The sequence below is a fragment of the Haemaphysalis longicornis genome, unplaced genomic scaffold, assembly GCF_048455015.1.
Source record: "Haemaphysalis longicornis isolate Haplotype H1 unplaced genomic scaffold, Haemaphysalis longicornis Haplotype H1 scaffold_6, whole genome shotgun sequence".
Classification (NCBI taxonomy): domain Eukaryota; kingdom Metazoa; phylum Arthropoda; class Arachnida; order Ixodida; family Ixodidae; genus Haemaphysalis; species Haemaphysalis longicornis.
The window spans coordinates 30,773,513-30,787,362 of NW_027526407.1; the positions used below are offsets into that span (position 1 = coordinate 30,773,513).

The 13,850-nt window shown below is 50.8% G+C and overlaps 1 protein-coding gene across 1 annotated transcript; it reads right to left on the reverse strand.

Moving 5' to 3' along the window:
• Positions 1-11,958: 11,958 nt before the first annotated feature.
• LOC144142957 (uncharacterized) lies at positions 11,959-12,750 on the reverse strand. Its single transcript, XM_077674785.1, has one exon. It carries the CDS (start codon positions 12,748-12,750, stop codon positions 11,959-11,961), a length of 792 nt encoding a protein of 263 aa, XP_077530911.1.
• Positions 12,751-13,850: the final 1,100 nt, after the last annotated feature.

Sequence of the window (13,850 nt, forward strand, 5' to 3'; positions counted from 1 at the left end):
ACTAATGGAACGCCTGAAATAGAATCGCGGATATGCTGTCTATGTACGCCGACGTTGAACATAAGACTTGGGACGAAGTCCGTCCGTATGTAACGTTTGCCTACAACACGGCTATTCAGGAAACCACACAGCTGACACCATTCGAGTTTGTCTGCGGAAGACGGCCGACTACGATGCTTGATATGCTTCCCCACGTTGAAGAAGACGACCTCAAGGCGGACGTCCAACGATACCTTCAGTGTGCGGAGGAGGCCCGACAGCTCGCTCGAGCTCGCACTACGGACCAACAGCTGCTGTACGCGAGACGCTACAACCTCCGACGCCGAGACGCCGCGTACCGCCCACGGAATCGTGTGTTGGTTTGAACTCCCATCTGACGACGTCGACTCAGTGAGAAACTTCTACGACGGTATTTCGGACCCTACCGTATTTACAACGTGTTGGCCACCTTACCTACGAAGTGATCCCCGATGGTGATTCCGGAACATCACAACAACGCACGCGGCCCGAAGTCGTCCACGTGGGTGGCTTGAAACCTTACTACGCAAGATGACGGACTTTTTTTGTTGTTGTTTGTACGGACTGTCTTTTTTTAGCATCGGGTCGATGCACTCTTCGAAGGGGGGGGGGGATGCCGCGAACCATGTTTGGGCTTGTTTATTTATTGTTTGTTTACTGCCCGGCCACGCTCGGCTCTGTTATCTGTGCCCGAAGCGAAGCGCGTCTTCCATTCTTTATTTTTATGCCGCACGGGCTATCTTATTCATTTAAGAAGACCTTTCCGCCTTAACGTCACTAACCCAGAAATATCTTCGTTGATCAACAATGTCCTGGATGTAAATCGAGGGCTCCAGAAACAGTGAACAAATGTAGCGCAGCAGAAAACAAGCGACGTTAAGAATACACACGGACGAGGGCTCTTTCCGACTGATTCTTTATGCACAAGACATCAAATATATATGCTTAGCCTTAGCAGAAAGAAAAAACACGTAGGAAACAAAAACAAAACAACAACAAAAACAAAAAAACAAAAAGAGAAACAAAAAGAACAAAGAAAGACAAAAACGCAAAAACAAAAAAAAGGGCGTCCGTGTGTATTCTTTCCGTCCCTTGTTTTGTGCTGCGCTACATTTGTTCACTATGAATTACCAACTAGCCCAATCTACAGAACAGACTCCATGTCAGTCTAATCGGCGACACCAGTTTACGCACGTCACTTCGTTGATTGCTGTATCGCCGCCTTGTATTCTTTGAGTTGTTAGGGGAGCACAAGTTCCCTCCAATAAACTTGTTTTTCTTGAAGACAACTGTGTCGTCTTTGGCATTGACAGGAATTTTTTCAGCACTCGTTCAAGATACTGGTGGTTCGACTGGCAGGTTCCATTTCAAACGACAGATGAGTATTCTAATTGGGGCAGGCAAACTGATGAGTAGAGCTGTAAAAAAGGAACAGGAGAAGTGAAATCTCTTGTAAACCTGCACACTCACCCAGAGAGCGGAGGGCCCGCCCGACCATCTGTCGTATATGGGGAGTGAAACTGAGGGAACTGTCGAACAGCACTCCAAGGTCTCTAACCACAGAAACTTTTGACAGAGGAGCATTATTAAGCGTGTAAGAGAATTGGAAGAGATGTGTTTTGGGGTCTAGGTGATAGCTTTGGTTTTATTAGAGTTAAGAATTCATCCCTGCTCACCACACCAGCACGCGAAAGATGAGATGTCATGTTGATGGGCGAGGCAGTCCTCTAGGCAAAAAATATTTTGTAAACCTTTATATCTTCAGCATACAAAAAGAAAACGAGCTGTTAATCAAGGTAGATACATCGTTAATGAAAAGAGAAAATATAAGAGGGCCCAACACGCACACCGGAGGTACGCCGCTGGTAGAAATGTAGTCGACAGATCTTTGGCCATTTACACTGACAAAACAGCGTCTGTTAAGAATATAGCTGCCTAGTAAGGCAGCTAGCGGAGCATTGACGCCACAGAGCAAGAGTTTTTTGAGCAACAGTGGATAAGTAACAAGATCAAAAGCCTTGCTTAGATCACAGTACACTGCATCAATCTCGCCTCGGCCTGTGACTGCTTTTGAAGCATGCATCATTCAGGTAGGGTTAGTTGTCGTTGACCGCCCAGTTATAAAGCCATGCTGAGCGGGTAACAATGCATTTTTTACGCACGAAGACAAAACTGTGTGTAACGAGGACTTAAGAAGTTTGGACGCGGCACAGAATATTGAAACCGAACGTAGATCGTCGGATCTGTACGGTTGCCTGACTTAAAGATAGGATATATTTTTGAAATTTTCTATGTAGCTGGTATTGTGTTAGTAGTAAAGCAGTTAATAAATATAGATAATAAATAATAAATAGATAATAAATCATAAATAGGAGCTAGAATATTTTTAAAAGCTTTACGTATGGCCGCCGGAATGCCATCTGGGCCTGACGACAAAGAAGGTTTCATATGCTTGAGACTTTCAACTACAAGCTTCTGATCAAGAAGTACTGAACTTACCCACGCACGCTGTTGATAAATCGAGATGTCTCATTGTCTCCGGGAAGAGCAAAAGTGCTATCAAAGTGACGCGCGAAGGAATTGGCTACATCAGTTACCTCCGCCCCGAAAGAATCAACTAAACGAATGCAATAATCTGCGTTATTTGGTGCGAACGAATGAACTGCCAGAATTTTGAAGAATCACGCGTCACACTAGTCTCCGCAAACTCAAGGTAGGAACTATAGTCCTTTTTATAGAGCTTTTTACAAGTTGAACGGTGAATTCTAAATTCTGCCTTCCACTTATCGAGGCCAGAGTCACGTGCCTTTCTATGTGCGCAATCTTTTATCTTAAGGGCAGCTCGGAGTTCATTGGAGAACCAAACAGAAGTTTCTGCGAGTTTTTGCTCTTTGGGAAAAACCGGTCCATACCATTCTTCACAATATCAGTGAAGCAGTCGACTTGCGCGCCGACATCTCAGTGGATCAGAGTGGATATGTTGTGTTTCACTGCTTGCTCTTTTTACTGGAACCTTTTGCTGCTGTTGCCCTTATTGGAAAGTCACAAGAATCTGACAGGTGCGTCAGTTCCTTTCAATAGAAAAAAAGCAGCTTCGGCAGTTGCTTTCAAATTTTGTTGTAGTAGAGCTCTGTGCGTATACTAGAGCTCAAATAGGAACATCGCACTAGCCTGACTTACTATCCCCTTATTGCGCCTTTCAGGCTTAAGGGATACTAGGCGCTCTTTTATTTCAGTGTCCGCATCGAATGACTCATGATTGTCTGCTGTCAGATGACGTGGATGCAGTGCGAAATACGGCTCACCGTGCATACAAGGGATGCCCTGCTATCCAAGGTATGTCGTAATTTCACGCAAACATGGGCATTTTTGAAACCAACCCAACTCAGAATTTCCCCAATCTGTAGTTTCGGCGTCTGACCACCACATTAAACTTTTTTTCGGGGATCTGTACCACCGCCGCAATTGCACAACTTGAATTACCGCGTGTCACATCGCTCACGCGGAGCCCGCCTCGTGGTCGCAACACGATCTTTATGTCGCCCCGCGGAAAGCCTGGCATGCGCGCGCCCTTCAGCAGTAAGGCCTTGTTTACATATTTCTAGTACAGTTTCATTCTAGCACAGATTGATTCGATGTTCTTACTGAAGTGATGGCAGCCATGAAACGTTTCAAAGCATTTGCAATTGTTCATAATTATAGCGAATAGGTAAATGGTTGCCCTTTTGCCAAGTTGGCGCATGGTTACAATTTATATAGAGTTAGTAAAATGTATGTTCAATAAAAAATCATTTTGTTTCTTGTACAAATCACCAATATCTATATTCCCAAGAATTTGTTTATCATTCATTCTGTCACAGCAAAAAAGCATGAATCATTTTCTCCCAATGCACCCTTGGCTTCAGCACAGACACTGAAACGCCAAACTATTCTTCGACTTTTCATGGCAAGATTCGTACTCCCAGCCCCTCCCTTTCGCTCTTAGACGTTTCCAAAGGTTTTAAAGTTTAAGGATATAAACAAAAGTGTTACGCTTGTATGTAAAAAACATTGGTGTGACTTTTCCTCTAAGTGAACTCAGCGTCGATTGTGGTAGTCTATATATCCGCAAAAAGACTAACTGTTGGCATTGAAAACTTTAAATATTAACAAAGCTGCTCGGGTTCTGTGTGGTATATGACTGATATTTTATTGAATGCGGAAGCTTATTTTTCGCGTTGGGTTCGATGTAACTTTTATGTAAGGAAATTGTGACACGAGAATCAGACATGCAGTAAATATGTTGCAACTTTCGAATCTTGTCAAGAAACCGTGGTAGACATTTCTGTTTATCCGGGCTCCTCTGCAACATGTTAGCATTACAGTCTCGCATACAGTTTCAACCGATGTTCAATCTCGCCCTCAAAAGTAAGCAAAGCAATGTTAGGAGGCCGAAATTCACTAACATTTTACACTTAAAGGGACACTAAAGAGTGGAAAGAAGTTGACCTGTATTGATAGATTAGGGTGCCGGTTATCTAAACGCCCCATTCTAGCAACTCGAAGTTATTAATAATGCAGAAAATGCCAGAAACGTGAAAATGGGTGCCGACGCCCCTCAAGCTTTCGGGTACTACAGGTTGTGACATCACAATATTCGTGCACGACGAGAGTTCATTGGAGAGGCATCTATAAATGTTTTTTCCTAAACTGAACACTTCCGAAGTGGTTGAGCACGTGAAATAAATGTAAATCAAATCTTTTCGTGAGCTGACGTAATTTTAAAAACTCAGACAACAGATATTGCACACTGCGAGACAGGCTGCTTCCCTCGCGCTCGTCAGCTATCATGCTTTCAGTTTCGCTTTTACTAAAGGATTGGTGTGCAATTAGCGAAGTCAATAACATACCATGGTGAACGCCCGAGCTTCTTCAAGCCATATCTCCGGCAGGAAGCGGGGAAGGAACAAGATGCACTGCAGGTGTTTAAGCGACCCGACCCGTCTAAACTTCTAATCCGTTCTCCACGCGCGGATGTTGCTATCGGTCAGGAGTGCCAGCGCCCGGTTATCGCCCGTGAAAGGTTAGGGCACGGAGAAAGGTGGTTAAGGTAATTACTGAAGGGGGTTATCGAACTGATCCGAACTTGTGCCTTTCCGCTCGCTGCGAGCTGCCGTTGACAAATAATCCCAACATCATGCGCGCATAGCTCTACTCTTGATATATTTGGGTCACGCGGAGCCGCTCAGAAGTCCGGCCATTCTGCCACGACGCTACTTGAGACAGCTGCGGGAGCGAGTGTGAATTTCACTCCAGGTTGGCGCGTCGATCGCCAGACAAGCTGAGATGACTGCTGCCTCTTGAATGATGCATAGCCGGGGATCTTGCGCGATATTTAAAATAGACTTTTTGCTGCTACATTCGTGGCCGGCTTGAAGTCTGGGTAGCTGGTGTAGACGGACACAACGGCCGCGGGAGCGGTGAAAAGCATTTCTTGTTCGGTATGCGACAAATATTAGAAGTAAAAGCCACCCTTCTCGATCAAAGAAACGTTCTCGGTGGTCGCGCACGGCTTGGTGACGTAAAAGCTGCTGTTGCCAGGCCGCACTGGTGATGTGCTCCTATTTTGTGACGCGATGCCTACGTCAAGAAAAATAAAAGGGATGCAGGAGAGAGAAATGCCAGCTGCCTATGCGGATTTCTCAGGGAATAACGCATCGTTCCTCGTCGAACAAAAGATGAGAGTGCTGCGAAACGTATGATATTTCAGTTAAAAACATTTCATTCAGCCTTTACTGTGCCTTTAAGACGCAGAAAGAGCAGCTATTTGAACAGCTCTGAAATTTGCCAAAAAACAGCGCAAAATATTTCAGTTTATTCGTATTTTTTCTTTAACATCTTGGCATTGAAGGCAGGCAAACTTTCATCTGATTTTACAATGCATCCTAGAATTTCTGGAAAGGCAAAGTTAATGAGACAGATTCACAAAGCTTCGCACATGTACGAAGTAGGTAGGGGAATCGCTATTGGCCACCGCTTATGCAAGAGAACGAGTAAATAGCAACGCCCTGTGGTGACTTCTTGAGTGTAATTCCTCGTGGTAAGATGCTGAACGCGGCTTTGTGGCTCAGGGGCTTAACACTTTGCAGGTGGCTAAAGTGAGTGTGTTGGCTAAGGCCGTACTGGTTTTGTTGGGTGGTAAATCGGCATGCCATTGAAAACTTTTTAAGACGTGCAATGTGCACGTGTCCAAAATCATTTAATACCTACCGCAGACTATTATTAGGTCGAAACAGGAGGAAGAAACGATAAATGCCAAGCGAAGATACAAACAGTACAAACATACGAGTTACTTATACTGTAGGTAATTCATTCTTCTCGTGTACCGTGGAGAGAAAAAAAGAATATTTGAAAATGTTGGCCGCAGCAAAATATAGGGCGAAGGCATTACGTTTGTGGTCTCTTATGTCTTGTTGATAGCGGGCATAAATACAAATATCGGTCATCTGAAAGGGCACTTTAGCAGACTGAAGAAAGAAAATTAATGCGGAAGCACTTCCTCCAGTTTCAATGCTTGGAATATTGTTAGTCAGCATCACCTGGGAAGAAGAATTGGTGCGGGACTGCTTAGAATAAATCACCTTTATAGCTTTTCTTTGAATTCAAGTTTACGGAGATTGTGATTAGTGTAGGGGTTCCAAACTATGCAGGCATATTTAAGCTTTGGCGTAGTAAAGTAAAGTAGCTGAGGAGTATCACGTTAGCGGAAGAACTCCTCAGTTTGTGTCTTAAAAAGCACACTTTCCGAAATGCACACGGGTGGTTATTGTCAATGTGTGTATTCAAAGAGAGATGACTGGATAGGGTGACACAAGTTTTTTTATGATTGCTAACTTGTATAACGGTGGTGTTCCTAGTGTGTATTGATATTTGTATCCCACTGTTGTTCGTGTATGGCAGGATTTACCCACCTACGTGGTCGTCGTCTTCGGCGCGGGGAAGCCGTAGCGCCCCAGTCCGCCCGGAGAGCCGCAGGATGAATTATACTGCGCCTGTGATGTTTTTGGTCGGTTGACCTTTGGCATTCCGCGACAGGGTCGTTGAGACGAGAAAGCCATGGGTGGGTTGGAGTGAGGCGACGTAAGCGGGCTTGACTCGGTCGGCGTTGACGATGCCCTGGCGGATGTGTATTCGATGCCCAAACGTTTGTTTGAAAATATATTGGTCTTTGAGTATGCTTATCTAAACGAGGACGCGACTGCACATGCTTAAAGAAATCTTTTTGAAGAACATGCGCACCGTAATCTAATAATGGATTTGAAAATTGGGGAAACGATAGCAAACTACCACCATCACCAGGTGTTTCGACTAAAAATAAGCTTGTACACGAATTTTGGGAACAACGCTAAAAATATGTATTTGAATGCCCTATGAATACACCATATAAGCCCTTCTTAACCTCCAGTTCCCGGTCATAAAGCAAAGTGGTGCGATAGGAGTGCGAGGAACAAAATAGAAATTTGCCTAAAATGCAGTCTCTACTCATCCTTGTCTAAGATTGCAGAGCTTTGTAGGTTGGCGTTTAAGCGCATGCGTGCCTAATTTCCGCCGTTTTCTCAGGTTATCTCGCCCTCTTTTAATACGAAGCAGTGTATGCCTCCCCCGTCCCCTCCTCCCCTTCGCCGCCATAGTATTTATTTCGGTGAAGCCGCTTTTCTCGGCCATCTACGGCCTTCCTTTTCGCCCCGGCTCACCCCTCTTTCACGACGGTTCTGCCTTTCACATTTAAGCACGCGCACACCAGCGGTTGCTGGTTTGTGCGTGCACGTGAGCCGAGTGGAGGGAAGAGGGAGGCGGAGGGGGTGCACCTGAAGCTTTATGTTTTGTGCCCTCAGTTATGACATGTCCGTTGCGTGGGCGGAAGGCTTACGCGTGGTCGTCAAACAACCGAATGTGACCTGTCTGGTGTTTTCACTGGTCGAGCGGTTTAGGTTGTGTGCTACACAGACACAGACACTAGGATGCGTACGAGGCGGTTTGGAAACAGGCTGCGCCATGTTTGTTCATTTGTAAACAAACAATTTATTCAATAAACCTTGAACCTAGAATATAGCTGGAGTCCTTCCCAGTTCATTCAGCGAAATGGCTTGGTAGTATGCTCTATGGCAAATTGCAAACAAACGTGGTTTGTTTGTTTGTTTGTTTGTTTGTTTGTTTGTTTGTTTGTTTGTTTGTAAATAATCCATCTTCGCAGGAAAGAAGGCACTATTCTTTTTCTGCATTTTAGGCAACTACGTGTATAGTTTGTGGGCCTGCTCTCTACGGCATGCCCAGGAATGAGGCACACTGCGGTTGCGTGAAAGAACTCTTTACTCACATCCTCCAACGCGCTGTCGCCCGTCCGGGCATGCACACACACACCAGCCAAGAACACTCTGTGTCTCCCGAGTCCGAGTCTCCACGCGTGGTTCTTCTTCACCACCGCCCGCTCCTCCCCATCGCTGCTTCTCCCCGTGTACGCCAACGCCATCCCTCGGGTGCCGACGTCTCCCAGTCTTGCGGCCCGGTAGCCGCATGGCAGGCGAGGAGGGCAAGGGAAGGGAGCTCACGGCGTGGGGCTCTGGGCAACACCCTCTTGGCGCTCCCCACATCTCTCCCCCCCTCAAACACGGGGTACGGGTCCGTCAATAAAGATCGTCCTCGGGTCCCTAGCGCTCGTGGAACCGCTGGTCGGCGCCCGGGGCCGCCCTGTGCAGCTGTGGGTGGGACGGCACCCGCCGAAGTGTGGCAGCATGCCGCTCTGTCGCCATCGTCACCACGTAGACGTCCGCAGGAGCGCATTCTCGGGTGCCGGCGCAGGATTCCAGGGAACGGCCAGGCTCCTCTAGACAGCGTCCCGTTGTCCCGATCTCCGCTGCTCAGCGCCAGAACCGGAGGCGCCGCGATGAGCCCGGGGCAAACCCGGTTGATGGGCGCTCGCAGCCCCAGAGCGAGCTGTAGGCTCTGCGCCCACCGGCGCCTCCACGCCAGGGCTACAGCTCCGCGATGAGCTCAGCAGGCCTCCAACCCACGAACAGGGCTCCGCCGCTGACAAGGAGGCGAACCGCAGCCGCCTCGCATCTCCGAAGGGCGGTAGGACCCCCGGACCGTGGCAACAGCTCCCGGGTCGAACCAGGAAGGCCCTCTGCTCGGCAGGCCCGGGCCGGACTCGCAACGCCCAGGCACGAACGTTTCGCCCCGCACCACCAGGCCGGTGGCGCGAAGCTCCCGGGTCGCACCGGGTGGGCCCGCTGTCGGCAGGCCCAGGCTGGCATCGTAACGGCCATTGATTGATTGTAGGGTTTAACACGCCGACGCAACGCAGGCGATGAGGCGCGCCGTAGTGGAGGGCTCCGGATTAATTTTGACCACCTGGGGATCTTTAACGTGCGCCGAAATCTCGTACACACGGGCGTTTTTGCTTTTCGCCTTCATCAGAAAAGCGGCCGCCGCTGCCGGGAATCGAACCCGCGACCTTGTGCTCAGCAGCGCAACGCCTTAGCCACTGAGCCACCGCGGCGGGTCATCGTAACGGCCAAGCACAAAACCACGCCTCGCACCACCGCACAGGTGGCGCGATGAAACTTGAAGCGGTGACTGTGCTGCGGGTTGCTCCGTGGTAGAACCACGTGAGACCCGGACCCGTGGGGGGTAGACACTACCGCACCCTCAGGTCGTAACGATGGGTGCGAACCCTATCGCCGGCCGTTCTGTCCTCAGTAGCGGGACTCCCACCTTCTGGTTCTGCTACCACCTGTTCGTCATCGCCAGTGCGAACGTGATAGGCCTTGAGATCGCTAACGTGCACAGGACCCACCAGCTCGTCGCTTTCAAGCGACTGCATCTCATACGTGAGCAGAGTCGTCTGCGCCGTAATTCTGTATGGCCCCTGCCATTTGTGTGCGAGCGTTGCGGTGAAACCGCGTGCAGCGTTGCTGAGTGGGTGTGTTCTCCTTAGCACTAGGTCACCGATGTTGTACACAAGGTGACGACGGCCTTTGTTATACTGCTCGGCTTGCTCCATGCGTGCCACGTCGAGATTCTCCCGAGCCGTGCGTTGCGCTGCCAAAAGGCGTTCCCGGAGCCTAGCCGCGTACTGCGACAGAGAAGGGGCGTTACCCGCCGCCGCGTACAGCAGTGCATTTTCCATTGGAAAAGCGATCTCTCTACCGAAGTTCAGGTAACCTGGTGTCAAACCTGTTGACCTATTTACGGTAGTCCTAGTCGCGAAAGCCAGCTCAGGCAAACGCGCGTCCCAGTCCTTATGCTCCTTGGTTGTCGCAACCAGCATGCACTTCAGGTTCCTGTTCACCCTCTCAGTGATGTTACTCTGAGCATGATAAGGACTCGTTTTCCTGTGCCGAATGTGCAGCGCTCGACAACAGTCTAAAAAGACTTTGCTTGTGAAATACGAAGCATTGTCAGTGATCAGGTCGGAGGGGAAGCCGAAACGAGTGAATGTCTCCACCAGCTTCTCTACGATCCGCTCCGACGCTAGCTTTCTAAGGGGAAACAACTCCACCCACTTAGAAAAGTGGTCCGTTATAACCAGAATGAACTGGTTTCCTCGCGCGGATCTTGGGAGGGGTCCCATTACGTCACACGCTACAATCTGCCACGGGTAGCTGCTTTCCACCGGCTTCATGAAACCCACAGGCTTCCCAGCGCGCGGCTTCGCTACCTGGCAAAGAGGGCAAGCGCGGGAATAGCTCATTACGTCTCTCCTCATGCCTGGCCAGGTCGCGACACGGCATAACTTGTCGTAAGTCTTACTGCCGCTGCCATGTCCTGCCAGCGCTGAGTCATGAAAGTACCGCATGAACCGTTTCCGCAGCTTCCTTGGGACCACGACTCGAAAGGGAGATGAAACCGCCTCTTCGTCGTCCAGTTGGGGAATGTAGCGAAGTAATAAGCCATCGTCGCCCAGCAGATACGCGTCAAACCCCTCAGCGTTACCGGTGCAAGCTACGCCGCTCGCGAGCCTTTTCAGCACCCGCTGGCACAGACCGTCTGCTTTCTGGGCCTCAATGAGCTCTTCCTTACTGACTACCTCCCCCCAAGACAGATTCCTTTCTGCCTCTGTTCTTGGGGGACGAGAAATCGCCGCTGCGAGATGCCGCTTTCCTTTCTCTTTGCGGCCGGCCTCGACTCCTCCGTCCGGCCCTTTCCTCCCCCTCTCGGGGTGGCCCGCGCCGCCCATGAAACCACTGCACTCGGCGCGCGCGCTTCCGCCACCCCCTTCCGATAAGGGGAGCAAACTTTCCGCCAACATTCGGCGCTGATCATCGGATCCTGAAAAAGATGCGACGATCGCTTCTACAGCAGTGCTCATCTTTCCTAACGCCTCTCCCTGGCTTTCCGCAGCGCAGTAGAGTTTATTTGCCCCGTGCGGTTGCAAACCGTGCATCGGCGCGTTCGCGAAAGGAAAGAAAGGGGGTTGCGGCCCGTACTGATAGCCGTTACTCCCCATGTCGAGCACAACACCCTCCCTCGAGAGGAAATCTCTGCCCAGTATGACTGGAACAGACAAACCAGGCAAGCAAACAAAACGCTGTCTGCGCTTTCTGCCATCAAAACCGAGCGTGAGTCTCACAGCTCCGTCTGCTTTTGCCGAACCCGCTGCCAAGCTCAAGGGTGTCTCGGCGGGCCTGACCCGGATTCTTCTTTTCCGGCAGGCTTCGAAGATTTCGTCCCCGATGAGAGAAACCGTCGAGCCCGTGTCGACCAGTGCAAAAAGTTCTTGACCGACTAATTGCACTCGCATGAATGGGGCAGATGAAGAGGGGTCTCCCTGCGCCCTGCATGCGGAGGGGGCCAGTTGCCCGTCGACGCCAGCTTCGGGGTGCCCTGGGGGCTCACTCGTGCCCCCTCTGTCTGGCCCCCTCTTCTCGCTTTCCGCCGGCGACGACGAGCCACCGTCCTTCACCGTCGCCGGCGATCCGAGTTTCCCTGCGTGCTACGCATTTTCTCGGGGCATTGACGGGAGAAGTGGCCAGGCTTGCGACAAAACCAGCACAAGCGGGCTGTTTCGTCCTGCCTCCCTCTTCCGTCGCCTGCGTTGCTTCCGACCGAGGAGTTATCGTCTCCCCCTCCCGACCAGGCGCAACCCGGTTCGAGCGATTCCTCGGGTCTCCGCGGCAACCTGTAGTGAAGCTCGGCGAGTAAATCAGCCTGAATTACTCGCGCTTCTTGTGCGAGGGCCTCCAAGTTGCGAAAACTCCGGCCCCGCAGGTACGGTCTGAAACGCGGGTGGCATTGCCTGCACACGCGCGCTACCTTGACCGCGTCGGCTGCCTCGGGGTCGGCCCGTTCGTACAGCTCCTGCATAGCCCGCACGTACTCGAGGAGACTCTCCTCAGGGTGCTGCGTGCGAAGAGTAAGCTCGTCCCTCATACGGAGTTCGTAATCGGGTGGCAGGAATTCAGCGCGGAATCGGTCCTTGAAATCTGCCATCGACGTGAACGCCGGCTGGCAGCGCCTCCACCGCGCAGCGCTTCCTACCAGTGCCACGGGCAGGATCCGCCTCAGCACATCATCATCCGATGCGCCTACCGCAGTCTGGTACGACTCCAGTTGCTGCAGGTATTCGTAAACGGATTTCGCGTCTCCGTAGCCGGAATAGAAGGGAACTTCGATATTTAAACGTGGCTTCGAGACTGGCACTACAGGACCCGCGGTGGGAGCCGCTGGCGCCGAACCGAGCATTTGGGTCATCTCCGCGAACATCCCGGTCATCTGCCTCATCATTGAGGCGAGATCTGCGGGCTGCAACTGACCAGCAGCCTCCTGCGCAGCGGCCGCTGAGTCTCCCCCCGAGCCCTGCGGCTCCTCCTTCTCTCCCGTCTCTCTCCTTGTGTTAGGAGCCATTTCCAACGAACTACCCAACAAAAAGCTGGCTCAACCACACCAAACTGTAGACGCGAAATACAGAGGAAGCCGCGCTAACTACATACGCAACGCGACAAACACACTCCACACACAAATCTATAATGGAAGCAAAAAACGAACGTCAAGACAATACATTCGACCAACGGGGCTGAACTACAGCCACATTAAAATACAAAAAAAACTACAGTAGGGCTACGTCAAAATACACAAGCGACTAATATCCCTACCAACGCTAAATACACTCGCAATGTAACCACTCAGGCCGTTACCCAAACAACAGAGAAAAAAAAGAACGCAAGAAAAACTTCACGCATCTAGAGCCATCGTAAAACCTAAGCAAACTAAAACACTGGCCTCAAAACTAATTTACAAACATGCATCTACACGGCTCAAAGCCCTGGTCTCCCACTGCCCAAATGGCGCTTCCTTCCCGGAACAAAGGAATGCCGTCCCAAACCGCAGTGGGCCCCTTCCCGGCAGCCGCAGAGAGCAAATGTCCACGGGTGGGCTTGACATCAGCCCCACGTTCGGGCGCCAGATGTGGGCCTGCTCTCTACGGCATGCCCAGGAATGAGGCACACTGCGGTTGCGTGAAAGAACTCTTTACTCACATCCTCCAACGCGCTGTCGCCCGTCCGGGCATACACACACACACCAGCCAAGAACACTCTGTGTCTCCCGAGTCCGAGTCTCCGCGCGCGGTTCTTCACCACCGCCCGCTCTTCCCCATCGCCAACGTTACTAGAATGCCCATCGCTGCTTCTCCCCGTGTACGCCAGCGCCATCCCTCGGGTGCCGACGTCTCCCAGTCTTGCGGCCCGGTAGCCGCATGGCAGGCGAGGAGGGCAATCGATGGGAGCTCACGGCGTGGGGCTCTGGGCAACACCCTCTAGGCCAGAAGGTGTGCCAAGGCGCTCCCCACAAGT

What these genes read in the sequence shown, in the direction of transcription:
- LOC144142957 (XM_077674785.1), bottom strand. Translation starts at nt 12,750, where the DNA reads ATGACCCAAATGCTCGGTTCGGCGCCAGCGGCTCCCACCGCGGGTCCT.